The 22,686-nt window shown below is 44.6% G+C and overlaps 1 protein-coding gene across 1 annotated transcript in view; it reads right to left on the reverse strand.

Annotated features, from left to right (window-relative positions):
- Positions 1 to 18,381: 18,381 nt before the first annotated feature.
- The window catches only part of LOC101599042 (HIC ZBTB transcriptional repressor 2), a 57,960-nt gene continuing 53,655 nt past the window's right edge, over positions 18,382 to 22,686 (reverse strand). Inside the window, 8 exon segments of the mRNA XM_045143542.1 lie at positions 18,382 to 18,835; positions 18,837 to 18,957; positions 18,960 to 19,289; positions 19,292 to 19,401; positions 19,403 to 19,760; positions 19,763 to 19,872; positions 19,874 to 20,075; positions 20,078 to 20,153. Coding sequence (XP_044999477.1) covers positions 18,382 to 18,835; positions 18,837 to 18,957; positions 18,960 to 19,289; positions 19,292 to 19,401; positions 19,403 to 19,760; positions 19,763 to 19,872; positions 19,874 to 20,075; positions 20,078 to 20,153 — 1,761 coding nt within the window.

Genomic DNA, 22,686 nt, shown 5'->3' on the forward strand with positions numbered 1-22,686 from the left:
ACTGCCTGTTCAGTTCTTTGCCCCATTTTGTGAGTGGGGTGCTTGACTTCTTACTGTTTACATTTTTGAGTTCTTTGTATATTCTATAGATTAGAACTCTGTCAGTTGGATAACCCACAAATATTTTCTCCCATTCTGTCCGTAATCTATTGTCTTTGCTTATTGTATGCTTGTCTATAAAGAAACTCTTCATTTTCATGTGATCCCATTGGTTGAGTGACTATTTAAGATCGTGAGCTACTAGGGTTTTTTTCAGGAAGACTTTTTCCATAACTATATCAAGGAAAGTACTTCCTAAATTTTCTTCCAGTACTATTTGAGTTTCTGCTCTTACATTAAGTTCTTTGATCCATTTGGATTTGAGTGTAGTGCACGGTGAAATGTGTGGATCAAGTTTCAGTTTCCTGCATGTGGTTATCCAGTTTGTCCAGCACCATTTGTTGAAGATGCTGTCTTTTTTCCAGCCTATATTGTTCAAGCTGTTGTCGAATATCAAGTAGCTATAGTTGCTTGACCCAAAGACCAGGTCCTCAAGTCTATTCCATTGGTGTATACTCCTGTTTTTATGCCAGTACCATGCTGTTTTTGTTACTATGGCTTTGTAATATAGCTTTAGATCAGGTATGGTAATGCCTCCAGAGGTATTTCTTTTGCTGAGGATATGTTTGGATATGCGAGGCCTTCTGCCTTTCCATATGATGAAATTTGAGATCATTTTTTTCTATCTCTGTGAAGAACACTGTAGGGATTTTAATTGGAATTGCATTAAATCAGTATATTGCCTTTGGTAGGATTGCCATCTTCACAATGTTAATTCTGCCATCCAGGAGTATGGGAGGTCTTTCCATTTTCTCAAGTCCTCCTCAGGTTTTTTTTTTTTTTTTTTTTGAGTGTTTTTATGTTTTCATTGTATAGTTCTTTCACTTCCTTGGTTAATGTTATTTCAAGGTATTTTTTGTTTTGTTGCTATTGAAAATGGGTCTATGTCCCTTATTTCTTTCTCTGTATCTTTGTCATTTACATGTAGAAATGTTACCGATTTTTGTGCATTGATTTTGTATCCTGCTACTTTGCTATAGGAATTAATCACCTTCAGGAGTTTTGGGATAGAGTCTCTAGGGTCTCTTACATATACAATCATGTCATCAGCGAATAGAGCTAACTTAACTTCTTCCTTTCCAAATTGTATCCCTTTTATTTCCTTCTCCTGTCTTATTGCTTGAGGTAGGACTTCCAGTATTATGTTGAAAAGCAGAGGTGAGACAGGACAACCCTGTCTTGTTCCTGGTCTTAATGGGAATTCCTCCAATCTCTCTCCATTATTTATTATTTGGGCCTTTGGAGCTTTGTATATTGCCTTTATTATGTTAAGATATGAACCAATCATGCCAATTCTCTCCAATGTTTTGATCATGAAGTGATCTTGTATCTTGTCAAAGGCCTTTTCTTAATCTATTGAAATGATCATGTGGTTTTTATGTTTAAGCTTGTTTATGTGGTGTATAATATTGACAGATTTCCATATGTTGAAATACCCCTGTGTTCCTGGGATGAATCCCACTTGGTCAAGGTGGATAATGCTTTTGATGTGTTGTTGGATTCGGATTGCGAGGATTTTGTCCAGGATCTTTACATCTAAGTTCATTAGGGAAATAGGCTGGTAGTTTTCTTTTCTTGTGGTATCTCTACCTGGTTTTGGAATAAGGGTGATATTAGCTTCATAAAAGGAGTTGGGTAGCTTTCCCTGTTCTTCAATTGTGTGGCACAGTTTTAGGAAGATTGGTTTGAGTGCTTCCATGAAGGTTTGATAGAATTCAGCTGAGAGGCCATCTGGTCCTGGACTCTTCTTTTTGGGGTGGGTTTATTTTATTGCTTTTCAATCTCCATTAGTGTGATGGGTTCATTGAGGTGATTAATCTGCTCTGAGTTTAGCTTTGATAGATGGTATGCATTGAGGAATTTATCCATCTCCTCCACATTATCCAGTTCTGTGGAGTAGAGGTTTTTGAAATAAGTCCTGATGATTCTGCCAATTTCACTTATGTCTGTTGTGATCTCTTCTTTTTCTTTCTTTTTTTTTTTATTTTTTTTATTTTTCGAGGTAGGGTCTCACTCTGGTCCAGGCTGACCTGGAATTAACTCTGTCATCTCAGGGTGACCTTGAACTCAGGGCAATCCTCTTACCTAGGCCTCCCGAGTGCTGGGATTAAAGGTGTGCGCCACCACGCCCAGCAGATCTCTTTTTCATTTTGAATTTTGTTAATTTGAAGCTTCTCCTTTTTTTGCTTGATCAAATTGGCCAGAGATTTGTCAATCTTGTTTATTTTTTCAAAGAAACAGCTCTTTTTGTTCTGTCAATTGTCTTAATTGTTTCCTTTGTTTCTAGTTCATTAATTTCTGTTCTCATTTTAATTATTTCTTTCCTTCTGGAGCTCTTTTGGTTGGATTTTTCTTGTTTTTCCAGTGCCTTTAGGTGGATGGTTAGGTTATTGATTTGGGATAGTTCTGCTTTTTTTATGAAGGCATTGAGTGCTATGAATTTTCCCCTGAGGACTGTCTTCATTGTGTCCCATAAGTTTTGGTATGATGTATTCTCATTGTCATTCAATTCCAAGAATTTTGCAGTTTCATTTTTTATCTCATCCACTATCCATTTGTTTAAAAGTGTGCTGTTCAGTTTATAGGTGCCATTGGGATTCTTGGTGGGTCTTTTGTTGTTGATTTCTAGCAATATAGCATTGTGATATGATATCATGCAAGGAATTATGTCAGTCTTCCTAAATATGTGGAGGTAGTCTTTGTGACCCAGTAAATGGTCTATTTTTGAGAATGTTCCATGGGCTGCTGAGAAGAGTGTGTAGTCAGTGGATTTGGGATGGAAAGTTCTATGTATGTCCGTGAGGTGTAAGTGATCTATGGTTTTTTAGAGCTCTCTTACTTCCCTGTTGAGTTTCTGTTTGGATGATCTGTCTATTACTGATAATGGTATATTGAAGTCCCCAGCTATGATGGTGTTGGTGGTTATTTCTGTTTTATTGTCAAGTAGGTTTTGTTCCATGAACTGTGGTGCTCCTGTGTTTGGTGCATACAGATTTATGATTGTAATATTCTCTTGATGGATCATTCCCTTGATAAGTAGGAAGTAGACTTCTTTGTCTCTTTTGATGTTTTTGGTTTGAAGTCTCTTGTATCCGATATTAATATAGCTACACCTTCTTGTTTCTTATTCCCACTTGATTGGAATATTGTTTTCCACCCTTTCACCCTGAGGAGGTGTCTGGTGAGGTGGGTTTCTTGAAGGCAACAGATTGAAGGGTCTAATTTTTTTGATCCATCCTGTTAGCTTGTGTCTCTTGATGGGTGAATTAATGCCATTAATATTTAGGGTAATGACTGTGAGATTTGATTTGATTCCTTCCATATTGTGATGGTAGATGTGTTTTGGTATTTTCATGGGTTTTGAAGCTTTTTGTGCCTACTCTGAGTTTGGTTATTGTGATCTGCTTCTTGTAGGCATTTGAGTTTGGTTATTTATTTCTTCTCTGTGGAGATTTTCCTGAAATACTCGCTGTAGGTTTGGTTTTGTGTTCATATAATTGTAAAGCTGAGTTTTGTCGTGGAAGGTTTTTTCTTTCACCATCTATTATGAGGGATACTTTTGCCGGGTAGAGTAGTTTGGGTTGGAAGCCATAGGTTCTTAGAATTTGGAGTGTTCTTTCCAGGCCCTTCTAGCATTCAGGGTTTCCATTGAGAAGTCTGAAGTAATTCTGATGGGGTTACCATTGACAGTGGTGTGCTGTTTTTCCCTAGCTGCTTTTAGGATTTTCTCTTTAGTGTCAGTGTTTAGAGTCTTAATGATAATATGTCTTGGAGAGTTTCTCCTGTGGTCCAGTCTATTTGGAGTTTTGGTTGGCTTCTTATATCTTGATGGGCCTTTCTTTTAAGAGACTGGGGAAGTTTTCTTCAATTATTTTTTTAAATAAGTTATCCATGCCTTTGGTCTGAATTTCTTCTCCTGGTATTCCATTGATTCTGATATTAGGACATTTAAGTGTATCCCATAGTTCTCTCATGTTCTGTTCACAGGAACTTTTGAACTTACTGAAATTTTTGAACTCTCAAACTGTTTCTTCCATCTTGTCTTCCAGATCAGAGTTTCTATCCTCCACTTCACTGACTCTATTCTTGAGAGCCTCTAGAGAGTTTTGGACTTGTTCAATTAAGTTTGCATTTTATAGTACTTTTCTATGTAGAATTTCCATCCCTCTGTCCAACTCCCTTTTCACATAATTTTCTGATTTTCTTGATTCTTGGAATTCATCCTTGCATTTCTTTATGTCTTCATTTAGCATGGTCAGCTGATTTTTAAGGTCTTGTTTTTTTTTTCACTCTCCATTCTATTAGCTCTCTTTGAACTCCTTCCAATTTCTCATCTATTTGTTCTAGCTTAGTGATGTCAGCATCCACGTGATTATCGGTCCTTTGTTGCTTTCCTGCAAGTTCTACCAGTTCATTGGTCAGGGTTGCATTGCTCATAGCTTCAATTTGATGTTCTGATCCTAATGCCTCATCTGTGTTTTGGTTAGATGTATTCATTGTAGGACTGGGTGATCTAACTGGATTTTCTTGCATTTGATTTTTCATGTTATTTCTTTTGCGCTGTGATCTGCCCATGGCAGCATATGGGCATGTAGGTGGGTGAATCAGCCTGGGCTGTAATGCAATGGGAATCTGAGGCAGCCTGGGGCAATTGCCAAGCAGCCTGGGCATTGGCTCCCTCTTGCCAAAGCCACCTATCTACTGCCTGGCAGGGGTGCCAAAGTTTCCTGAATTCTCAAGCAGTAATGTTTCCAAGCTGCCTTTGTTGGAGCTTGGAGGGGGACTGAGGTACCAAGCACTGAAGCACCCCAAACTCCGGCTGGGAACACTGGGACCCGGAAACAGTCTGTGCTCCCTGCCACAGGGCAATGGCAGATCGCAGGTGCATCAGACAGGTAGGGATTGGCACCTGAGCTGGCACAAGCGAAAGACACAGTCTGGGCTTGTGTGGCAGTTGCTGTGGGAATGGGCTTGCTGAACGTGCAGCAGCAGGAGCAGTAATGTGAGCGAGTGTGCAGAGCAGTCTAAGCTTAAGCACGTAGAGATCAAGCGGCCTGCGATCGGAGTGCGGCAGCAGCGGCACTGGGCGCACTGGCTATTTGGTGGGAGGGGTGGGCTACCCACCAGCGAGGGGATCCGCAATTCCCTGTCCCCTCCCCCCCCCATGCCCTCCCACTGACAAAAAGACCCAGTAAACCCTTAATGTCTTGCCTCTCCCTGGGGTTTGCAGCGCTGCTAGGCAGTCGCCATCTTGGCCAGAAGTGTATTTACTTATCTTTAACCATCTGAATGTTCTAATCCATCAGTGCTGTTTTTCATCCTGCAATGGTCTCTTCTGCTTTGTCTAATATATCAGTAATGGTTTCTATCAAGGTCTTATTTGATTTGTTAAGATTTCTAATACTTGTTTGGCTCTGTCTCTAAATGTCTATTGAACTTTTCATTCACATTCTTCAGTATCTTCTTTACATTATTTTCGGGTGTGTTTTTGTATTTTCCTAGAATTAATTGGTAATTAAAAAAAATAATTCCTCCAACTTATATCTCAGCCAAGAAGCTGAGGAGAAATTAGCACATCAGGTGTGGCTCAGAAGTATGTGCTTGCCTTCATGATGATGTCACATAGGCAGTGATGTACTGAGGGTTCACCAGGCTCAGGGTATAGCATCCCAAAAGACCTGCCAGCTTCCACTTTTCCTCCCATTTCCAAACCTGTGGTCTATGCTTCAAGCCTGGAGAAAAGAAAGGAGATCGTTGCTTCTACCAGGGCTTTCTTGGCTAAGACCTGAACCACCCACAACATGATTTCCCGGAACACCACAGAGTGGCACCAATCTACACCACTAACCACGCCTCCCATGCCTGTGCTGGAAGGCCTTGGGGTCCATGGTCTATGCTTGCATCACTTCCCTCTTTTCAATTCTTTGCCCAGAATTTCTTTCACAATAGTATCCCTTGGGTCAGTTGCTAGATAATTAGGAGTTTTTGAAGACTCATACTATTTTTTTCACATTTCTAGTTCTTGTTAGCTAACAAACAAGTATGTTTCCATGTGGATTATTTGTAGTAACTTTAGTTTGTATTGACCCTTTTCTACTCTGGCCTCTCCTCCATTCCCCTCCCCTAACCTTACTTTGACCTTTCTACCCCTAGTATTCTGACCCTCTATTGAACATATCTCCTATACCTTCTTCTTATGCCTTCCCCTCTCCTTCCTCGTTGCTCCTCATTTCTAGCTTCCTGCTGTTTTTTACTGTTGCTCCAACCCACATACAAATCTAAGCTAGGATTTGAGACTAGGATCCTCACATGAGAATGTGTAGCATTTAAATTTCTGACCCTAGATGTAATATTTTAATATAATTTTTAGTATAGTCTTTTCCAGACCTATCAACTTTCCTGCAAAACTCATAATTTAATTTTCTTTATAGCTGAATAAAATTCCATTGTGCATATGTACCATAATTTCATTATCCATTTACCAATGATGGGCATTTAAACTGATTATATTTCCTGACTATTATGAATAGATCAGCAATAAACATAAATGAGCAAATATGTATAGTAAAGTGTAAAGTTCTTATACACCCAGGAATGGTATAGCTGGGTCATGTGGTAGATCTAATTTTAGCTATCTCAGAAACCCCACGCTGATTTCCATAATATACCAGTTTACATTCCAGCCAACAATGAGTAAAGGTTCCTCTTTTCCTAGTTCCTTCTCCAGTATTTATTATCATTTGAGAGGCAAGTCCAACAGACTGTCACTCTTTTATGTGAGAGAGAGAGAGAGAATAAATTGACTCACCAGGGCCTCCAGCCACTGCAATCAAACTCCAGACACGTGTGTTCCCTTGTGCACATGTGCAACCTTGTGCATTTGTGTCACTGTGCATCTGACTTACATGGGACCCAGAGAGTCAAACATATATCCTTAGGCTTCATAGACAAGTGCCTTAACTGCTAAGCAAACTCTCTAGCCCATTGTTTGATATTTTCATGATAGCCATTCTGACAAAATTGATATGTAATTTCAAAAGCACTTTTAATTTACATTTGTCTGATAGCTAGAGATGTTGATCATTTTAAAAAATGTATCTTAGATATTTGTATTTCTTCTTTCGAAAACTCTGTATTCAATTCTGTAGCCCATTTTTTTGAGTAGATCGTTTGATCCTAGTTATTTCAATTTCCAGGGAAGTAGCCATTAGGAGAACTCATAGAAGATAAAACAACTAACTTAGTGGAGTTAGGTAAAACAATGAGAAGTTAAACTGGAAGACATATCCATTCCAACAGATGGACAAAACACAACAAGGATATACCAAGAATAAGAGATGTCAATCCACCACACCCTGTTCCCAGCCTCGCAGTTTCCCCTTAGTGGAAGCCAAACCAAGGAAATAGGTGAAACATCAGAGAAAGAATACAGAATTCTAGTTTTTAAAAGAATCAGTGACCTTAGAAGTCTCATGTAGCCTCAAATAAGCAGATGAATGAACTAAAGAAATGTATCCAAGACCTTGACAAGTCAGTGTCCAGTGTGAATGAAACTTATCAAATGGGTAGAGAAGGTCCAAAACATAGAGGATAAATTCAATAAAGAAATTGAAACTGGGCTGGAGAGATGGCTTGGCAGTTAAGTGTTTGCCTGTGAAGCCTAAGGACCCCGGTTCAAAGCTCGGTTCCCCAGGTCCCACATTAGCCAGATGCACAAGGGGGCGCACACATCTGGAATTCGTTTGCAAAGGCTGGAAGCCCTGGCGTGCCCATTCCCTCTCTCTCCCTCTATCTGTCTTTCTCTCTGAGTCTGTCACTATCAAATAAATAAATAAAAAATTTTTTAAAAAAAAAGAAATTGAAACTAAAATGAAAGAAATAATCAGTCGAATATCAAACAACAGAGAGCGTCACTAACAAACAAGACCATGCAGAAGAATGAATTTCAGGAATGGTGACCAGTGGTGAAACAATAATTTACATCAACTTAGAGTAAGTGATGGAAAGAAAAACATATTTTGCCTATAGTCAATATATATATTTGGGAAGTTTCATGATGGGGAGAACATGGTAGGAGTGTGAAACAGCTGGTCACATGGGAAGCAGGAAGCAAATGGTGCACAGGAAGTGGGCTCAAGCTATAAAACCTCAAGTTTCCAACCCTAGTGGCCCACTTCCTGCAGGGGCTTTTTGTTTTTACCATCTCCACATTCAGAAATGTACCAGACATTTCTATGTTTAGGGCTGGAAAGATGCACAGTGGTTAATGTACTTGCCTGCAAAGCCTAAGGACACAGGTTCAACTACCCTGTACCCATATAAGCCAGATGCACATGGTGGTGGATGCATATGGAGTTCATTTACAGTGGCTAGGAGCCCTGGCATGCCCATTTTCTCTCTAATAAAAGAATTTTTTTTTAAATTCTACTTTTACATAATTTTGTAGTATATGAATACATTGCAATATTAATTTTAACATTTAGTTTACCTTGAATTATTTTGTTATTTCAGATAAGAATTATTTGAGTACTTTTGTGCATGTCTCCATGTAAAAGTACAAGAGTATTCTTTAGTGAACAATGAAGAAAATAGAATCACTGCAGATTAGGGAATGAACATTTTCAGATCCATTAGACCTTTCAAATTGTCTTCAGAAGTTATTTTCATTATTTGTCTTCCCACCAGCTGACTTAAATTGTTCTATGCCATTTGAAAACAGTTTTGCTATCTTATAGGGTTAATAGAAGAAGAGATGTTTAATAAAGAAGAAAAGGGGAAAAAACGAATGAAAAAACAAGAGCAACTAAAATAGATTGTTTTCATATAAATAATGGAAAAACTAGTGTAGTAGAAACGTGAAGACTTGATTTCAATCTGTAGTACCCATGTAAAACCATAAGTGTGGCCAGGCATGCCTAAACCTCAGAGCTATGGGACATGGATCCAGGACAATCACTGGGGCTCACTGGTCAGCCAGTTTGAGACTCCATTTCAATGGTATAAAGTGGAAACAAGCACCCAGTGTTTTCCTCTGGCCTCCACGTGTGTGTGCCTGGGACACACACACATACATCACACATACACAATAGAAAAGCAATATATGTTACTAGAGAAGGGGCATAATATATTAAAGTAATTCAGATGGTAAATTAACTTTGTGTATTAGGGCTCTCTAGAGGAACAGAACTGATAGAATGAATTGTATTAAAAAGGAATTTATTGGATTGTCTTCTAGCAATCCAACAATAGCAGTTTGCAGGCCCAAGAGTCAAGGAATCTGGTAGCTGTTGAGTCCATGAGACTGGTTGTCTCAGAAGTCCCAGACCAGCACTGAAAGCCTGGTGGCTTCCTGGAGAGCCACTGGTCTTCAGTCCATGCTGGTCTTTAGTTCAAGATAATTTTTAGTCCATGCTGAAAGGCAGCAATTAGCATGTATCCATGTAGGAAGGGATTCTTTTTTTCCCCAGAGTTTCCTTAGATAAAGTCCCCCCCAAGAGGAGCTGCCCACTCTAAGGGCTCACCCTGGGTGGAGGACTTTTCTCCTTCAATTAATCCTTCCTGGAAACAATTTCAGAGACCCACTCAAGAGGAATGTCTGTGGATTCCTAAACAGATCAAGTTGACAACAAAACTTAACCATCATACCTTGCAAACAGATTTTCCCCCGGCTTAAGAGTTCAGAAGTGTGCTGGAGAGATGGCTTATTGGTTAACGCATTTGCCTGTAAGCCTAAGGACTCATGTTTGACTCTCCAGATCCCTTGTAAGCCAGATGCACAAGGTTACACAAGCACAAGGTTGCACACATACACTAGATTGTGCATGCATCTAGAGTTTTCTCTTGCTCATTCTCATAAAATGAAAAGAGTTCAAAAGTGATTTCTCTAAGTATTGTGGGGAAACATATTTGTGAAAATACCTGGTATAAATGTATTAGCGAGCTTTGGAAGAAGCCATGGTGTAAACTCATTTCTCCTTTGTGACAGTCTCCTCGGACTACATTAAAGTGACTCAGTCTTCCATTAGTATATCATTTTACAGTTGTGAAGTGTTATCCAAAATTTTAATAATGACAAGAATCTAATCCATGCTGAACTATGAAAATACAGTTGGATTTATAATGTGTCGCAGTCCGGTTCACATTGCTGGTAGAAATCACCCTACCAAGAGCAGCTTCTAGGAAAAAGAGGTTTATTTTGGCTTACAGGCTCGAGGAGAAGCTCCACAATGGCAGGGGAAAACGATGGCATGAGCAGAGGGTGGACATCACCCCCTGGCTAACATAAGGTGGAACACAGCAACAGGAGGGTGTGCCAAACACTGGCAAGGAGAAACTGGCTTTAATACCCATAAGCCCGCCCCCAACAATACACTCCCTCCAGGAGGCATTAATTCCCAAATCTCCATCAGCTGGGAACCTAGCATTCAGAACACCTCAGTTTATGGGGGACACCTGATTCAAACCACCACATAATGGATAAAAGAACACTCAAGATCAGAACTTGTAATAAGAGAAATATTTGGGAGCCATTACAAGGTAACAAAAGCCCTTGAGTCGCTCATGTTGCCATGTGGAAACTTCCAATTACATGATCGTAAAGATTTTTTCCCCTAGTTTCTAAGACTGTATCAATTGGGTTTCATCTTTTCAACTAAAATTACAAGTGGAAGAACATAAGGACATAGAAAAATGGTTAGATAAGTCATTGGTGACAGCTTGTAGTGAAAATCAATGAGAGGAAGGGCACTGGAGGATAGAGTATGGAAAAATGGGAATTTTTTTCTCAAGAAAGGAGAGGAAGAGAGAATATGAGTTTCTCTATTTGAGTTTGAATCCTGTAATGTGTGGAGGGTCCCAGAAGAGGCTGTTTCTTCCGGAGGGAGTCCATTTTTCAGGCCTCATTCAAGTGCCAGTTGCTGGTTCCAGCCAGGAACAAAAGAGTGACTGCTGTGCCTGGTGCCAAAGGCCACCAAGCATTTTTAGGATGAACAGAGTTCCCAGTGTATGGAGCCACATGCTCAGAGAGAATTTTCTGAATCTGGGAAGACTAGAACTTCAGTTGCTCAGATGGTTCCAGAAGCAGCAATACCAGTATCCAAAGATAGTTTGGAGAGGCCAACCCCAAGCTGCTGGGATAGGGCATCATATGATCTGATGCAGATGACATAGAGGTGGACTCCAGCCTATGTGGAGTCCAAGGCAGGAGAACAGTGGACAGATGAGCAGCTACATTTTAATATTTAAAAGTCTTTGGTCAAGGTAAATCAGTTTGGAGTATGTTTTATCTTCCTGCTCTGATAAGTTATATACAAAATGACCTAGAATTACAGGGACAACAGACTTTCTGGATTTCGCAGCATTTCTCAGAAATTCTTACAGAAATATAATTCATGAAACTCCCTTCACTATCCCATCTCTAGTTCCATCCTGTACCTGGTTGAGTGAGTGAGAAAGCACTTTGTGGAAAACCCTGATGGCAATGACAGGGAAGGCTTAGGATATGGGTAACCACATTTCCTGCTCTTTTGATTCTGAGAAAGTGTCCATTATGCTGACCTTACTGGTTCATACAGACAGTAAGAGATGTATTTGAATATGATGGAAAATCTTACCAATGCCTCCCAAGAAAGCAAATGTACCCAAACTTCCTTAGGACCCACTGCAATGATAATTTATGACCAGGTGGACAGTATCTTTCTTAAGAGATGCAGAATTGACTTATTATTGTTTTAATGCTTGTAAGAATGAAATTGTTTTTGAAATTGCATTTGATGTCAAACTGCTTGGAGTTACAAAATGAATGCTGTGGCTGAATTCTTAGTTAACACATTCTTTACGCCCAGGAGAATGGTGGTGTATGTAACTGGTATGTAGCCAATTGGAGGTTGATGGGTTATACCAGACTACAGGTCATAAAGGAGAGAGCAAAATTAGAACATAACCCAGAAAATTACTTCATGTATTTGTCAAATTGAGGGAATGTGAGGTAATACAGAAAATAACATTGTAGTTTACTTTAAAAAATAAATAATTGAGCCAGGTGTGGTGGCACATGCCTTTAATCCCAGCACTTGGGAGACAGAGGTAGGAGGATCACCATGAGTTCGAGGCCACCCTGAGACTACATAGTGCATTCCAGGTCAGCCTGGGCTAGAGTGAGATCCTACCTCAAAAAATAAATAAGTAAATAAATAAATAAATAAATAATTGAAATAAAAATGGGGAATCCTACCAAGATTTCCATGTTCTGCTGACTCTACTCTTTCCCATTATATCACAGCCTCTCACCTCAGTGCTTACTCATACCTCCTCACTCACATCCTCTTGTTGTTGTTGTTTTTTTTTCTCTCCTGTAGCAAATGACTTTTATTCTTGCTTCATTTAGGACATAGAAATCACAAGGTAATGCATTTGTCAGCTTATCATCACCTCTCACCCCATGCACTGTGGCTTCCCCACCTATTTCTCCTTCCGTTTTGTTGCAATCCAATCAGTTTTCTTTCCAAGACATTCCAGCAGGAGTGTGCTTGGTCTTCTCTGTGCAGAGACTTCACTCTATCACTTGCCCCACCCTTTCTAGCCTTTGGTCTCTCCCTTTCTTTGGGCTCAAAAATGCCTACAAGTATCTAACTTTTTGCCCATGATAGAAATCAACATTGTCCTCTGCTTGCTTTCAGCTATCTTCCTATTGCTGGCTCTTCTATGACAAGGAAGTTTAGTAGAGATAGACTTCTTCAAAATACTAATTTCCTACCCCTGCATCCTGCCATGTGGTTCCCTCTATACCAACAAGGTAACTGGTTTCAATGAAGTCACCAGTTACTCTTTTTGTTTGTTTGTTTTTGTTTTTTGAGGTAGGGTCTCACTGTGGTCCAGGCTGACCTGGAATTAACTATGTGGTCTCAGGGTGGCTTTGAGTAACTGGCCACCTTGCCCAGCTACCAGTTACTCTTATTGTGGTAGTAATCCAATGTGTCTTAAAAGTTTTAACCTTCCTTGAATCTCCACAGTGATGCTTGGTTGCTTCTTTTTCTTGCCACCATATGCATCTGACTTTACATGGGTGCTGGGGAATCAAACCTTGATCCTTAACCCAGAGCCACCTCTCCAGCCCTTGCTCATCTTCTTCTTTTTTTTTTCAATCAAGCTTTTAATGAAAAGATCATAAAATAACAGTTTGTCACTGTACATGAAGACTGCACACTTCTAGAGGTGAGCCATGAGTGAATCACTTGACACTGGAGCATGGCGCACCTGCAGCTCCAACCTGAATGTATCCAAACTCTGGAGGGAGTAAACTCAAATGTGACACGTGACAACGGTGATGGCCAGTACAGGAGTGCAATCCCAGTGTCCATCCTCTGCTTTGGGAAGGGCATCAAGGACACCCTCTTCAAGTTCCAATTAAACAAAACAGAAATACCCCATCCCCCTTGAGGTATTTGCAAAAGGGCTGGAGCCCAAGCTAGGGCACGGGGAACAAGTGAAGATGGGACACAGGGAGGTTCCCCTCAGCACCTGGCCCCACAGGGCCCTATCAAGTGGTGGGGGTGGGGGATCCTGGGAACCCTCCCTATCCGAAATGAGGTCTGTTATGCAGCATTTTTGAGGTCAGTAAATTCCAGCAATAAATAGCAAGATGAGGTAGGGGGAGGGGCACCTGGTAGAAAGTTAAAGTGGGGTGACTGAAACTGGGGGCATCCTAGGAAGGGGGTCTAGGGCAGCCTCAGTTCCCACAACTCCCACCTGTCCCCAGTTTGGAATATCAGCCTGATGCTCTGGTCAGGTCCCTTTACATCCCTCCTTCCTGGCATCACTTCACAGGCTCAGCAACTTTGGCACCACCCACCGTGACTTGAGGAGTAGAATGCTGGTCCCTTCATGGGGCACAAGGTTCAGGAGCCTATCTTTCTTTCCAGGCCTAGCCCCTTTCCTTTCATGCCACCCCCCAAACTGAGGAGGAACATATGCAGCACTTGCTTCCCGAGCCATGACCTCCCAGCTGCCCAGACATCCCCCCCCACTCAGGAGGGCAGGGGTGTGTCTGCCACCTGCCCAGCAGATCGCACTCCTGCCCCCAAAGGAGGCCTGGGGTCCAGTGAGAACTGACAGTGGGGGGCAGTTGGCACTGGCCAAGTGCCCAGGGGTGGTGGCCAGGAAATATCTTTGGCTAAGTGAGGTCTGTAGTTTGGGTGTTGTTCATTTCACACGCTGTGGTGTATGGCTATGCTGTGAGTCTCTGAGATTATTTGTCTAAAAGTTCATTTTTTTTTCTTTCTTTCTTTTTTTTTTTTTTTTTTTTTTTTTTTTTTTTTTTTGCAGTCCTGGAGGAGCCCTGGCTGCGGCTCGGTGGTGCGGGCAGTGGTGGAGCTGGGCCTGCTGCCGCCCGCATGCCCCAGGTCTGAGAAATAAATACATTCATCGCTGCACAAACGTTGATGCAAAAAACAACACTGGTAAGAGGGTATGCACCGTTGGTGTTGGTAAGGACCAGGCCCAAGTCAGCTTCTGCTGCCTAGGGAGATGGGGAAGAGGAAAGCCCCAGGAGGCAGCTGAGCTGTGCAAAGATCCCTGCTTTTTGGCTTGAGAGAGACCCTCAGGTCAAACCACTCCCAAAGGGTCACGGGCTGAACAGGGGGACCAAAGCCCAGACTCCTGCGGCCAGAGCTGACTGGCCACCCCCTGCTGGGCCTGCTGGCCAAAAAGCCTGGGGGCCGGTCAGCATGGTGCAAGTTCTTTGGTGCCAGCTGGGCTGAGAGAGGCACTGGGAAAGGAGATGAGGGCTCAGGTGAAACCAGTGGAGGTGAGGAGTGGAGCGAAGCTTCCACCCATTCTCCAGCCTCCAGAACAGCCTCTGCCCAGAGCCATTCAAGAGCCAAGTCAGAAGGACACAGGTGGAAGATGAGAGTTCCCTGGGCCTGGCCTCACAGCTATTGAGGTCTGAAACTGTAAAAGTTTATGTAAACAATGAGATAAATATATTAGTATCTTTTTTCTGAGCCCACTGAGGTTCCATATTCATTCAAAATGTGCTTTGGTTTAAAAAATAGGTTTTGTGAATTTGGGTATGAGCTTTTTTTTTTCCTTTTTTTTTTTTTTTGTTGTTGTTCATTCTCTTTCCTACGTGTTATCTGCTATTTTCTGTTTCCTGTTTCTCTGAAACATTCAGGAATTAAGTGACTAAAGCAGAGAACTGTAAGCCTCCTTGGCCTCCTACTGCCTGATTTACTTGTGAGGCTCTAACATTTCCACACACACAAACCAACCCTCCCTCCCTCCCCCTCCCTCTCCCCCTCCCTCTCCCTCTCCCTCTCCCTCTCCCTCTCCCTCTCCCTCTCCCTCTCCCTCTCCCTCTCCCTCTCCCTCTCCCTCTCCCTCTCCCTCTCCCTCTCCCTCTCCCTCTCCCTCTCCCTCTCCCTCTCCCTCTCCCTCTCCCTCTCCCTCTCCCTCTCCCTCTCCCTCTCCCTCTCCCTCTCTCTCTCTTTCTCTCTCTCTCGCAAGCATGCTTCACATGGTAACAAAGGAAAAAGACAACAAAACCAAATATGTCAATCCCGCCCGGCCCCAACAACCCTTAAAATCTTAAATAAGAAACTAGTGTTTTGCTCTCATTAAAATACAGAAAAGGCCTGATACAATACTAAGGTGGGTACAATACTATGTCTCACAGACGTAGTTGAGTGAGGGGGCTTTGCTCCCCATCCCTGAAGTTCTGTAGAAGAGTCACCTCACAGATGTGGCTGCCTACAGCCTGGGAGGCCACACATGCCACAGGGCACGTGCACAGTTCCCATGCGGTATTGGGGTACAGACTTTGTGTCGTGTGGCTTAAGTGCTGGCAGGGTGGGATGGGCGGAGCAGGAGCAGGGTCTGGCACACCCTGTAACCTCCTTGGTTGGGATGAGGCCCAGAGGTCTTCTCCACTCAAATTTGATGGTGCAAAGAACTGAGACCCAGGTCCAGTTCTCACCTCCCACCCATGGGCATTGAGCCAGCTCAGTGCTGGGGCACCATGTGGAGGCCTGGCCAAGTGCCCTGGTGGCCTCATTCCCAGAATGTGCCACTCAGTATGGGGTCCCTGAACATGGGCTGTTTCCAGCTACAGGGTCTCTAGAAGCATTGGGCCTGGGGACGACTGGAATTTTTGGTCTGAACTTAAAATCAAAAGGAAAAGCCAGTCATGGTGGCACACACCTTTTAATCCCAGCACTCAGGGACAGAGGTAGGAGGATCGCTGCTGTAAGTTTGAGGCCAGCCTGAGACTACCTAGCGAATTCCAGGTCAGCCTGGGCTAGAGCGAAACCTCACCTCGGGGGGGGGGGGGGGGGGAGGAAGTAAGTAAAAGAAGAAAAAGCATGAAGTAAAATGAAGACAATGAAGACTCACTGGCCCAGTCCTGCGGCTGCGCAGGCCATGGACATGGATCCGAAGCACAGGTAATGTGATTGCCTTGCCTCTGGCTAGCCCCATGGCTGAGAAACCTGTGGTAAGGGGTAGCTGAACTCCCGACTTGCTAAGCTCTTGAGTGAAGATCAATTCTCACCTGAGTGGCCAGGGTGAGGTATACTTGAAGGGCAAACATCACTGCTGGGGTTGCACTAGGCTCCTGAACACACCTCATGGATCAGGAGGGGACAGGATGGGAGGGGGCTCACTTGCACCTCACCCTGGCCCTAGCAGGAAACGGCTTCCTCCTTTGGCTTCTGTTCCTCAGGTGCCCAGCCCCAGCACCTGTTCCACATGCAGAGTTCATTACCTCTCACCGTGTCCTGAGCCTTAGATGTCCCTCAGAAAGCACTGGAGCCCATGAGCATGGCTCTGGCCAGCCCAAGCCCAGCTTACTTCTGCTGCAGGAAAGCCTCAAGTGTACTGCTGTCTTGAATTCAAGAGGTAGCAAAAGGGGCTGGAGAGATGGCTTAGCGGTTAAGCACTTGCCTGTGAAGCCTAAGAACCCCAGTTCAAGGCTTGATTCCCCAGGACCCACATTAGCCAGATACACAAGGTGGCACACACGTCTGGAGTTCGTTTGCAGAGGCTGGAAGCCCTGGCGCGCCCATTCTCTCTCTCTCTCCCTCTATCTGTCTTTCTCTCTGTGTCTGTCACTCTCAAATAAATAAATAAACAATGAACAAAAAAAAATATATATATAAAAAGAGGTAGCAAAAGGTAAAGGTCAGAAATGTCTCTACCTTGTCTGAGGAGGAAATGAAGCCATCTAATGTGCATACAACGTGCAGATATGCACATGCCTGCACACAGGCACCAATAAACAAGAGTACCGATGGCCCCTGTAGTGAGTCTAGCCTTCTCCCGCCCCCATCAACCCCATACCTTTCAGTTCCAACAGTCCCAAAAATGATATAAAGGTGGGAGAGTTCCCTCAAAAAAAACAAACAAACAAAAAAAAACCCTCTAACAAAGAACAACAGTCCTGGAAATTACAGGGACAGCAAGATCTCCTGAGTTGGCCCAGGGTGGACTCAAAATCAGGGAAGCCTTTGGGCAAGAAGGGTTTCTAGGGTGTCAGAGAGGCAGGTTTACAGAGTGCCCACACATAGCACTAGTACTGAGGGATCTACAGGGAAGAGCAGCTGCCCCGCTTACATTCAGTTGCAGACCCAGGCTCAGCCCCAAAAGGGCAGAAGGGAAATATTGTTGTTTTGGTTTAAAAAACGAGGGGTGTGGGGAGGAAGGAAGAGGGAGAGAGAACACTCAGTAGGCATAACAGCAACACAGCCCACAGGGGCTCTTTAGCTGTAGAGAGGTAGGCTGTGGGGTCACCCTGACTGTGCCAGCGCCAGTGAGCAGTGCCGTCGCAGCTTGGGGAAGAAGAAACTGCCCCCAGCACCTGCTCCCTAAGAGCCAGGGCAGCACTGCATCGCACAGACACCAGCACACATGCACGCACACAGACACGGTCCCTGCCGGGTGAGGGCTTGCTCCAGTCACCACCCTTGGCCACAGACAGCCAAGTCCCCCTCCCCCTCCTCCAGCCCAGCCTGCAAGAAAGGGACAAGGTCCCCGTAAGACCCAGGAGACACACTCCCACTGTTGAGCTAAGTGGGAGAGGGAGGTAGAATGGTCACCAGCACCACAGGCGCAGGACTGGACCAACCGGCGTCTCTCATCTTGGCTTCCCTTGATACAGACCATTGATTAAAGCTCTGGGTGTGGGGAGACTGGGCCAGAGGGGCTGCCAAGAGCCGGCACTGGACCTCAGGGATCTCCTTCCATGGGTTCCCAAGTGCAAGTCTGCAGAGGGCACTGTCCGGTCTTTGGCTTCTAGGAAGGTGAGGTGTGCATGCACAGGTGACTGATGAGGTTATGCTGCTGGGTGAACTTGCCCCCACAGAGCTGGCATTCATAAGGCTTCTCACCTGAGTGCACAGGCATATGCTCTGTGAGGCGGTACTGGCGGGTGAAACGCATGCCACACTCATCACAGGCAAAGGGCTTTAGGCCCAGGTGGCTCCGCATGTGGTGTGTCATAGTGCCACGCTGTGTGAACATCTTGCCACAGATGTTGCAGGGGAAGGGCCTTGTCAGCCAGTGTGTCTTCTCATGCTGCCCAAGAGTAGCTGGGTCCTTGTAGGTCTTCTCACAGATGGAACACTTGAAGGGCCTGGCCTCAGCAGCATAGGCTGCGCTGGGTACGGACAGGTCCTCAGCCTCCTCCTCTGCCCCTCCGCTGCCTGTCTCATAAGCCCCCTCCTCCTTGATGACCAGCTCCTCCTCTGTGCGTCTCCATGTGAGCATTGAGCTGCTCAGAGCTGGGGAAGCCCTTGGCACAGGGGATACACACATACAGGTTGTCTCCATAGGACACCATCTCGTAGCCTTCTTGTGGGTATACTAGGGGGCACTGGCATGACCACTGCCCTCCTCACTGCCACTCTGCCCACTGTCCTCACTGCCATCCTTGCCATTCTCCTCCTCCTCCTTGCAGGGATATGGGGGCTCCCCGTAGGGCCCACTGGGGCCACCTCCACCAATGTTACTGGCCAAAATGCCATTGGGAACCTTATCCCCCAGCCCCTCATTCTCTTCCTCAGGACAGGAGCCCTTGGGCCCGGTTTCTCTCCGATCAAAGGAGGACCCAGTCACAGGTTCCTCTTTGCCGGTTGAATGTCAGAGGATCCTCAGGGGCTGCCCACCCTGGCCCTCCAGCAGACTCAGATGGTTGTCCTCTCGGTGTAAGAGGAGCTGTTGGCAACCGGTGGGACAGAAGCCGAGGGGGGTGAGTCATGCCGGCCATCGCTCAACTGGGCTGGGTCATCAGGAGTGAGGTGTGGGCAGGGGTCTGGGAGGCAGAGGCGGACTCTTCTTGGACAGGTCTAGGCCCAGCTGTTGCTCACAGCTCCCACTGCTCCCATTGGTGCTACTACTGCAGCCTCCTAAGACCCCCTCCCCACTGGCTGGACAGACTCTCCGGCTCAGGCCATGTGTACTCTCCTGTGTGGAGCTGCCAAGAAAAAGCTCATCATCTGACCCTTTGCTCTGGGGAAACTCTTGGGGAGCATGGTGTCCCTTGTGCCCATCCACAAGGCCCTGATACCGAGCCTGGATGACAGATGCTGTAGATAGCTGCTGACTGCGGGGTGAGCGCCCTACACCAGCAGCCCCCACCCGTCCAGGGCCAAAGGGCTTGCCGGCTCCCAACAGCAGAGGGCTGTCAACTCAGGCAGCTGGAGGTAGCTGGCGGCAGTGAGGAGAGTACCAAAGTTGGGCTCAGCTGGCTGGTCGCTGGGGAGCAGCTTGCCTGTGTAGATGAAGGTTGTCATGCAGGACCAAGGACTTGAAGTAGATGCTGCTGGCAGCCAGGACATTCTTGTGGGCCCGGAAGATGGAGTTCTCCACCATGATGATGACATCACACAGGAAACCTTTGGTCCTCTGCTGATTCAGCTGTAGCAGGAACTGCTTTGAGTGGCTGAGCAGCTCCATGTCAGGCCCCATGTCCCTGTGCCCTGCCCAGGGCACCACCGGAGTGCCAGGGGCCCAGAACCATGTGAGCAGCAGCCAGCAGGGGTGATCTCCTCGAGTGTGCGGACTTTCTGGAGGGGGATCAAGTCAGGTCACCTTTTCTCCTTCAGCCAGGGCTACCTAGAGGCCACATGGCCTGTGCTCCTGAACATGTCTCATGTGCTGCCGGCCTAGCGGCCCTAACAGCGACCTCTGGTCGTGGGCGCCCTACCTGCGCCCCCCTACCCCCCGCGCCCGTCCCGCCCCGTGTGCGCCGGCCCGCTGGCTCAGCTCGGCTCCCAGCCCAGCGAGCCTCGAGCGCCGCTCACAGCCGCCTGCTCTAGGCCATCTTCCCTTGCTCATCTTCTAGACACAGTATGGAGAACCATAGTGGCTCACTGACTTTAGCATGCATTATAATGACTGAAAAATTATTAAAAGGAACACTGCTGGGCTGGAGAGACAGCTTAGTGGTTAAGCGCTTGCCTGCGAAGCCTAAGGATCCCAATTTGAGGCTTGATTCCCCAGATCCCGCATAAGCCAGATGCACAAGGGGGCGCACGCGTCTAGGGTTCGTTTGCAGTGGCTGGAAGCCCTGGCGCGCCCTTTATCTATCTGCCTCTTTCTCTGTCGCTCTCAAATAAATAAATAAATAACAAAAAAAAATTAAAAAAAAAAAAGGAACACTGCTGCCTCCACAGGCTCAGGCTGACCTGAAATTCACTATGTATTCTCAGGGTGGCCTTGAACTCACGGTGATCCTCTTACCTCTGCTTTCAAAGTACTGGGATTAAAGGTGTGCACCACCATGCCTGGCTGCTCCACAATTTTTGCTGTATCATGCCTTATAGGGCCCCAAACTTACATTTCTCACAAGTGTTCAGATAATGGTGATGCCACTGGTTAGGGGGGTCACACCTTGAGAAGTGATGGTGAAGATGTAGCATTGTAGAGGTCAGACTTGGATGTCTCGTGTGTGATCCTGAATCCTGGCTGCAGCCTCTAGAGGGTGTATGATCTTGAGATGTTTAACTTGTTTCTTTGTTTTATTGTCTGTGAAATGGCTATAATAATAACTCCTAGCTGTTGTCAGAATAAGTGAGTGATGAGAGGCTATCTGCAGTATGTTTGAAGGTGTGATTGGTATATGGTAAGAACTCCATGATTGTTTATCTTTGGGCTCAACTTTAGCAAGGACACTCCCTGTTGTGTTTGAAGGTACTGTTCCTATCTGTATAAAGAAACTAGTGACTGCCAGGTGATAGGAACTACAATGGATTAACTTTTGATTGACATAATATCATTATTGATCAGCACACAATAAAGTATTTAATAAATATGCATTGAGGAAATGAACATTATCATTAACTAGTACTGATCACACTCCACCTATTACTTATGAACTTTGTATCCAGTGAGCTACTAAAGTAATTCTACTGACTCAAGGCTGCCTTCACTCCGCTATCCCTCAGATCATTTGTCTCTACTCTTTAGCCCTCATTTACTCCTCAAGCTACTTAGATCCTATATTAGTTCCTACTAGTTCTCTCACAAGCACCCATGTCCTTGACTTAGGTATGAGGACAGTACTCAGGGATTTGGGTCCTTATGAATGGCTTATAATTCAAACAATTAGAAATTGGTGTTACTGAGCAACAAAAAAGAGGCTGGTGGTATCACCATACCTGATTTTAACCTATACTACAGAGCCATAGTAACAAAAACAGCCTGGTACTGGCACAAAAACAGACATGTAGATTAGTGGAACAGAATAGAAGACCCAGATGTAAGCCCAAGTAGCTATAGCCACCTGATATTCGATAAAAATGCCAAAAATACTCATTGGAGAAGAGACAGCCTCTTCAGCAAATGGTGTTTTGAAAACTGGATAAATATCTGCAGAAGGATGAAAATAGATTCTTCTCTCTCGCCATGCACAAAAATTAAGTCCAAATGGATTAAAGACCTTAACATCAGACCGGAAACTTTGAAACTGCTAGAGGAAAAAGTAGGGGAAACCCTTCAACATATTGGTCTTGGCAATGACTTTCTGAATACAACCCCAATTGCTCAGGCAATAAAACCACAGATTAACCACTGGGACCTAATGAAATTACAAAGATTTTGCACCGCAAAGGACACAGTGAAAAAAGCAAAGAGGCAACCTACAGAATGGGAAAAAATCTTCGCCAGCTATATATCTGATAGAGGATTAATATCTAGGATATACAAAGAACTCAAAAAGTTAAATAATAAGGAATCAAACAAGCCAATCAAAAAATGGGCTAAGGAGCTAAATAGAGAGTTCTCAAAGGAAGAAATACGAATGGCATATAAGCATCTAAAAAAATGTTCTACGTCACTAGTCATCAGGGAAATGCAGATTAAAACTACATTGAGATTCCATCTCACTCCTGTCAGATTGGCCACCATCATGAAAACAAATGATTATAAATGTTGGCAGGGATGTGGAAAAAAAGGAACCCTTCTGCACTGCTGGTGGGAATGCAATCTGGTCCAGCCATTGTGGAAAACAGTGTGGAGGTTCCTAAAGCAGCTAGAGATTGATCTACCATATGACCCAGCTATAGCGCTCCTAGGCATATATCCAAAGGACTCATCTCA

The sequence above is a fragment of the Jaculus jaculus genome, chromosome 2 (genome assembly GCF_020740685.1).
Source record: "Jaculus jaculus isolate mJacJac1 chromosome 2, mJacJac1.mat.Y.cur, whole genome shotgun sequence".
NCBI lineage: Eukaryota > Metazoa > Chordata > Mammalia > Rodentia > Dipodidae > Jaculus > Jaculus jaculus.